At 32.0% G+C, this 8,162-nt stretch overlaps 1 protein-coding gene across 1 annotated transcript; it reads right to left on the bottom strand.

Moving 5' to 3' along the window:
* Positions 1-1,311: 1,311 nt before the first annotated feature.
* Positions 1,312-3,795, bottom strand: LOC107604648 (uncharacterized). The gene is made up of 2 exons (XM_088503305.1): positions 3,194-3,795; positions 1,312-1,882 (listed from the first exon to the last, which is right to left on the bottom strand). The coding sequence occupies exons 1-2, from the start codon at positions 3,637-3,639 to the stop codon at positions 1,402-1,404; spliced, it is 927 nt and encodes a 308-aa protein (XP_088359431.1). The 5' UTR covers positions 3,640-3,795; the 3' UTR covers positions 1,312-1,401.
* Between the last annotated feature and the right edge of the window lie 4,367 nt (positions 3,796-8,162).

Below are 8,162 nucleotides of genomic sequence, written 5' to 3'. Positions count from 1 at the left end.
TATGCAGCAAAAATACACTCATTACATATTATCCAGATTGAAGTAGAAATTAATATAGGCAAACTACTAAAACTAAATAAATACATAACTACATTTACCATTTAACAACTATCATCTCAACTTAGTGGAATAGACAAGATTTTTATTGCTATTATCATCTTCATTTCGATCAGTGATCTCTCCATCTATTCATTTTCTATCTCTGCTAGAGTCCTTTTACTCATGATGATAATTGCAACGATTTCTCTCCAGTCTTTTGTTCCTACAAGAAGGAATGATAAAAAAAAGTGATAAATGAGAATCAGATTATAGCAATACTAAATTATCTTACTCTTGTTCTCCAGTTATGTATAATGCAGAATTCAAAAAAGGGAAAGAACATACATTATGGAATAGGATCTCGTCGGCTTCAAGCATGTGGATTATGTGTCTGATTTTAGGTCTCTTTGTGACATCTGGATCAACACATTTAAGAGCAACCAACAGAGCAAAGCTTAAGAGCCTTTCAAGACGGCTTTTCAAGAAGGTTCAGATCGATGAGTTCCTCTGATTTTCTATTGCCAACCATAGTTTTCAACTCAAGGTGCAATGAACAAGATGAATCGGTGATCCACTACCTACTGACTTGCCCCAATTTTCTAGAAGCTTAGCAAAAAGCCTAAATCCATGTTCCATAAGCATTGAATGAGAGCTAGCGATGGTGGATCAGCACTATGGAGAAGTTCAAGAGCAACGCAGAGCCAAATAAGAAGCTCGAGCTGGTGGCCAACTTACACTCTGGCAGCTTTGGAAGGCAAAGAATGAATTGATATTTGAAGGATCTCGTCGATCACCATCTCTTAACTTAAAACTAGCGCAGACAATGGTAGAAGAGGGGATGAAGATGACCTAATATTTTCTCCAATTGCTAATGATGGCTAGTGCTAGCTATCTTACTTATTTAATTTCTAGTGGAACTATTTCAATTTTTTCTTTGTCTTTTGTCCAAATTGAACCATTCTTTATTTTAATAAAGTTACCTATCTTAGACAAAAAAATAAAAGAAAAAAAAGAAAATTACAACTGAGCAGTTGCAATTGTTTTTGAAATGTTTTTGAAAAATATATTAAACGTGCTTAAAAAATATAGGAAATTTTTTTTTTTTATTTTACTCATTCATTTATTGTTTTTTCCTTTTTCTATCTTTAAATTTGATGAAAGTCAAGTGGTCATGCACATACACCCAATTTTTTGCCTTATCTAAATAAACAAAAATATATTATTGCAAGTTGAAACAATGTAACATTTCTAAAACAAAACAGACAGAACAAGTTCAGAAAAGTTCTTCCACCGTATGTGAGATCTTATTCATTATATATTCTCAACACTATATTATGCCTCAATTCATAATACCCTGGAAAACTAGCAGTACTGGCCGTTGATCTTATTGGTGTTCATGTTGAACTTGCTGACGTCGCCAACACAAGCGTTCTTGAACAAGCCAACATCAGTGACCCCACGAATCAATTTGTAGCCGCGGCTCCTGAACTGATCCGGACCGTCGAATGGCATAGCGAAGCCAGCCAAGTAGGGCCCACCGCCCTCTTTCCTCTTCATTCCTAACACGGTGCTCTCAATCTTCCTCATCATCTCCTTCACCTTTTCATTTCTGGGATCGTGCATGCACCCAACACTTGCACTCAGATCCAATGGTCCAACCATAATTCCATCAACCCCATCAACGGCTGCAATTCCTTCTACGTTTTCCACTCCCTCTGCAGTCTCTACCTGGCACAGAATCAACAAGTCTTTCTCGTACTTCTTTGCGTAGCTTTCATCAATACCAAACCTTGACGCCCTTACAATCGGTGTTGCCACTCCACGAACTCCATTCGGAGGGTACCTGTCATAATTTGTATGTAATATTATTACTTTAATAGTTTAGCAATATATTCATGTTTCAATTTCCTATATATACTTAGAATTCCGTTAGGGAGCTAATGAAGAATTTTGATAATGTATACAATGGATTGGTTATTTAGTTCAATAGAAATAAATAATAAATTTAAAAACTTTCATTCAATTATTTCAGATCAAATTTTAAATTTTAAATTCTCCAATTTCAAATTTTAAAATTTTAAAAAATTCAGTTAATTATTTTAAAAAAATAACCATTTGAAATCTTAATTTAGTAAAGCATTTCACTCCAATATTCTCTTCTTTTTCAACCGGCGATCACCCCATTTTATCATCTCATTTCACCGTTGCTACTTGACTTATCACACGCCACTCACCCTTAATAAAAATAATCAACTCATTATACACATTGTATACAATTAGTATTAGTTTCTAATACTTTCTCTTTCAATATATATTATGGAAAAAGTTTAAAGATCCAACTATAGTATAAGTTAATTTTTTTATTTTTTAGTTTAAAATTTAAGAAATTAAAATAATAAAAAATTATTTTTTATTTTATTTTATAATAAACTTATTTTTAATTAATTTATTGAAATTGACTTTATACATAATCGTATATTAATTTTCAACCACATTAAATATATAGTAAAATCGAATTTTCAACTTAACTATTGTCGTATAATATATATTAAATATAAAATATATATTAAAAATAAATTAAATAACATATATTTATTAGAAAGATATTTTTACCATCAACAAAGGAGTTAGAATAATAGTGGGATTAATTTTACGATTATGTTAAATATATACTAAAATCAATCATTAACATAAAATTATATTAAAATAGAAAATACATATTAAAAAATGAGTTAAATAATATACGTATTTATATATAAATATATAATAACTAATTTTATTAATTGATTTTAGTATAAAAAAATATTTTTATTAATCATAACAACTTATATAAATGCCAATCAGTTATAATTTAAATGACATAATCTCGCCATACTTATTTAAGAGATCGCGGATTTGAGTCTCCCTTATCTTTGGTAAAGAAAAAATTACATAAATATATTTATAAGGTGATTTTAAATATTCAAAATAAACATAAAAAGTTATTTATTAAATAATTATTATATATTTGTATACATATTATTTACTTAGTTTTAGTAAAATAACCATTTAATCAAAGTTTATTTATGAACATCAAATATCCATACGTTTCAATATAATAGTTTATTAGTTACTCAATTTTAGTATAAATATATGAGAAATTATTGACTTATACCTGCAATAGGAGACGGCCTTCTTGGCTGATTCGGGGCCGTCAACGAGGGGGAAGATAATGCCTTGGGGACCAAGGTCGAGCACTTTCTTGACCCACACGTGCGAAAGCTCCGGCACACGAACGATGACCGGTGTGTTGGCCGCAGTGAGTGCATGGATGCATCGCAGGCCTTCAGAGATGCCTCCGAAGCCGTGCTCGAGGTCAAGGATAACGAAGTCATAGCCAGACCATCCTGCTATCTCAACCATCGTAGGGCAGAAGCTAAGAAACGACATACCGTACAAGCAATCACCGTCTTGGAGGCGAGCTTTGATTGATTTTCGTTCCGTGGTGACGATGGTATCTTGTTCGGTTTCATATACGGCATGGTTATTACCATTGGTGTAACCGTGGTTATTACCATTGCCGTTGCCGTTGCCGTTGATGATGTGGTTGATGGTTTCCATTCTATTTGATGATGAAGAAGATAACTAGTCAACTAATTAATAAGAATTGCTAGGTAGCTAGCCTTTGTTGATTTTGCTAAGTTATGAAAGCTAGCTAGCTATCCAGCCAAGCTTATTAGCTTATAACTCTATTGAGGCTTGGCTACTTGTGATGGTGATGAAAAGTGTGTGAGGGTCGGGTTCTTTTTATAGTGGGAAATTGGGTAAAGTAATGAAGGGGGAAGTAGCCAAAGAGGTGGTTGTTGTATTGAGAGCTTGGTATGGGGTTGCATGCATGCATGCTCATTGTGGTGGATGGGACTTGATGATACTCCTCAGAAATCATAATATTGATTATTGGTCGTGTCTTGTTTTTTGTGGCTGCAATATAGGGCAGTGAGCGAGGGTCTACTGTTGAAATCCGTGTATGATATTATCCCTGCTTGCTGAAAGGAATTGAAGAGGAGCATGTGTTAGCCCATTGTTGATTATTCTGAAGCTTTAATTATTGTGGGCAGGTACTGATGATCCATGATTGCATTTGGGCAGTCATATGATTGATTCAATTACTAACAGGATAGCATCCATTATATTGGCCAGCAATTCCATTGATGATAAAATAAGGGGGCAGTATTTTAAAGTCTCAAATTGACTCAATTTTGATTAAAAAAAAATCGAGTTATTAATTAATAATTAATAAATTTAAAATTAATAATCATGTAAATTTGGTGCAGCGAATAAATAAAATAAAATCGAGTTATAATTAATAATCATGTCAAGTCAAACCTGAGCGTATTATAAAAATCCTTGCAATTTAGCATATTTTTTATAGTATAATTTGGTAAGTCAATGATTACCTAATTTTTTATGGATCTAAACTTTATTTAAAAATTTGTTATTAGCCAAAAATTATTGTAATATTTATAAAAGAATATTCGAATTTACGACATACAATTATTTAAATAAATAAGTGAACTAATCACTTAACTAATTCAAATTAATTACTCAATTTTAATTTGATATTTGAAATTGGTTAATAAACTAATTTGATTATTGATTTTCTTTAGAAATTAATATAAACTAAATTATTAAGTTTTAAAGAAATTAAACACAATTCTTATTAGTATAATTTGGTCAATTGACAAAATTTTTGCCGTACATTTGTTAGGATAATGCTGTTGATTTGGACAATTTAATGTTGATAAATTATTAGATAATTTGATATATTTAATTAAATATATTTAAATGAATCATTTAATAATTTATAATATTTTTTTATGTGAAAATGTTATTATGTGGGTATTCCTTTTTAGTATTATTCTAGAATTATAACGATTATTTACCGTAAATACCTTTTAATTATGATCAATATGGTATATAAAATTTTTGAAAAAGTATAGGTAAACAATTTTTAATTGACCAATTTTAAATAACTATAATTAATAATTATTAATTTTATATTTTAAAAAAATAAAATTTAAATAATCATTAATTAATAACAATTAATTAGTATAAAATATAATTTAAAAATATTTATTAATTTTTTGTTGGCTAAATTCTATTGATAATTTAGTCAAATTAAAAAAAAATTTATTGGACATATTTAGTACACATTAATAAAAGTGCCAACGTCAAAAACTGTTGCAATGTCAGGATGACACTCACGTCAGTAGTAGTAGTATCATTACCATATTTTATACATGATGATTACTATGATGTTTAAAAGTGTTTGCCTAACTTACCAAATAAGTTAAAAATCAATATTTACTTTTAAAAGTATAAAAGTAAATAATCATTAAATATTTAAAAGTTTTCATAAAAATAAATTAGACAAAAGTTAGACACTAAATTATAGGCACCATAAAATTCACCTTTATATATTTAGTAACATTTGTCTATTAACACTTGTTAAAATATTAGTGATCGATTATAATAAAATTAAATATTAAATAATATATAAAATCAAATGTTAGTAAATACATTTAGTTATTATAAAAAGAATTACAAAAATTATTACATATTCTTAATCACACATATACAAATAAAAACCCTTTTTAATTTTTATAGCTAGAAATAAAAAGCTGTTATTCATCGCAATTCTGTCTCACATTTTTAGTGATATGAATCGTTTGATCTCATTCTGCTTTCTCAATTTTTTAATGTTCTAAATCTCTTGATCTTGTTCTACCTCCTCAATCTTTGGCTTTGCCTCCTGTCCATCTCTCGCACTACCTCATCGATCTCATATATGATTTGTCTCCTCAATCGTGCTCTCAATCTTGTTCTAACAGTAAGGTAAGTGAAATCTTAGATGATTCTCTTTAAATTCCTAGGGTTTAATTTTTTTATAGTTGTAATTGATTCTTCAAATCTCTTCCAGTTATATAAAATCGCCAAAAAAAAAAAAAACCTAATTCCCTCTTAATTCGCTCAAATCACTTCAACCCTGATGAATTATGAACATGTATATATGTTCTTTTCCATCGTTTTGTTTTACTTTTCATTTTTTATTGTTTGGCTATTATGTCCGTATTATGTGAGAATTTGCCACCTCCAATGATTTATTGAATTCTGTTGTCGTTGATAGGGAACAAAGCAAATTATTTTGATTCAAATAAAAAATTCATTATATACACTATAATATTTTGGGTCTATAGTCACAGTTTTTTTATCATGATAAAAAACTGTAATCATAGACTCTCTATAGTTACGGTTTTTTACTGTGACATAAAAAAAAATTATGGTCACGGTTTTTTAAAAAAGGATGATTATAGAGTATCCATAATCACGGTTTTTTTTTAAAAAAAAAAGACGGCCTAAAAAGGTCTATGGTCACGGTTTATGGAGTGATCTAAAGGAGTCTATGATCACAGTTTTTTGGGGTGACCAAAAAGAGTCTATGGTCATGGTTTTTTGGAAAAGGGTGACCTAAAGAGGTCTATGGTCACTTAAAAGGATCTATGGTCACGGTTTTAGGGGGTGACTTTAAATGGTCTATAGTCACGGTTTTTCAAAAAATAGTGACTTTAAAGGGTCTATGGTCACGGTTTTAGGAGATAATCTAAAGAGGTCTATGGTCACAGTTTTGGGAGTGACCAAAAGACATCTAAGGTCACGGTTTTGAGGAGTGACTTAAAAGAGTCTACGGTCACAATTTTGGGAGTAACCTTAAATGGTCTATAATCACAGTTTTGGGAGGTGACCTTAAATGGTCTTTGATCACGGTTTTTCAAAAAAGGTGACCATATAGTACCTATGGTCACAGTTTTAGGAAGTGACCATAGAGTACGGTTTTTCATATTAATTTTTTTAAACCCCTCTCCCAAAACGTCGTCGTTTTCCCCTCCCTCCCAAAATCCCCATTCCCTCGTAGCTAGGTTTTAACTTAGGAAAAATAAAAGAAAGATAACCAAAATTCCAATTCCCTCCCAAAAGCCCTCTTTCGTTCTTGCTCCCTATTCGTTGTGCAAAACCCTCGTCGTTCTTGCTCCCTACCAATCCGTTGCCTCTCAGTGTGTCGTCGTCGTCGTCATCAGAATCGAGAAGGAGAGGAAGGCGACGTTGAGAGAGAGGGACGTCGTCGAGCCAAACGCGAGAGAGAGAAGGGGCCACCGCAATCCACACCGCCACTGGAGAGATTGTCGCACGTCGCTGCTGCCATCAAGATCACCATTGTCGTAATCTAGTGTCGCCGTCACATCGCTATGGAAGAAGAGAGGGAGAAGATAATGCAAGCCAGTGGCCCAGGGGGAGGAGTTGCCGCCGTTCGTGCCTTCAGTCGCCGTTGCGGTCTCGCTATCTCCACTGTTTGGGTAGTCACCGGAGGGAGCCGTGGCTGTCCGCGCCGCCGTCGGAGCTGTTTCTCCATTTTGTCGCTGTCTGTGTGCTCGGGTATGTTTGTTCCCTCTTCCTCTGACCACTTTCCCCAACAATGTACCGAATTCCTAAGCTAAAAACCAAATTAAGCTTTAGGGTTCTATTAAGTTATAATATGATAACTTTAAATCTGATAGCTTTAATGTTTTAATGTACCCCTTTACTTTTTGCTTGCTGTGTTAGTTATTTCTTGCTGGATTTATTTAACTTTTTGCTTTGCTGCTAGTTTCTGTGTTTTTCAAATCTTGCTGCTATGTGCTAGTTTGTTAAATTGTTAAGTTGCTAATTGTTTCTGTGTTAGTTGTTTCTAGTTAAATTTAGTTGTTTTTAGTTCCTAATTACTCAATCATTATAGTTTTTTATTTTTATTTTCTTTTATCTGTTTACCAGAGTTACTTTTTCTGAAACATCTGACCCCACTTTGATTTAAATTTAGTCAAGTAGCAAATTCTCTTGTTCTCAAATGTGAATCCTTATGGCTAGTTTTCAGTAAAAATTTCTGTGTTTTCAATTTTTCAGTGCAGCAACAAAAAACTTGTTTGGTATGCTTGTAAGGTGGTTATTTGTTGGGACTGGCCTGGGTCTGGGCCCTCCTGCTGTTGCTCTGTATGTGACAGAGGTATCAATATGGTTGCATTTGCCTAATTGAGTAGGCTGAAATTTTAATT

This window comes from Arachis ipaensis, chromosome B1 (genome assembly GCF_059453495.1).
Source record: "Arachis ipaensis isolate K30076 ecotype BB chromosome B1, ASM5945349v1, whole genome shotgun sequence".
In the NCBI taxonomy this organism is placed as follows: Eukaryota; Viridiplantae; Streptophyta; class Magnoliopsida; order Fabales; family Fabaceae; genus Arachis; species Arachis ipaensis.
The sequence above is the reverse complement of the archived record's forward strand: the minus strand, read 5'-3'. Positions and strand labels throughout refer to the sequence as shown.

Excerpts from the sequence above, each read along its gene's own strand:
- LOC107604648 (XM_088503305.1), bottom strand. The coding sequence starts at position 3,639 with ATGGAAACCATCAACCACATCATCAACGGCAACGGCAACGGCAATGGT. Across the intron at positions 1,883-3,193 it reads AAGGCCGTCTCCTATTGCAG|GTACCCTCCGAATGGAGTTC; the intron begins GTATAAGTCAAT and ends AAATTATGACAG.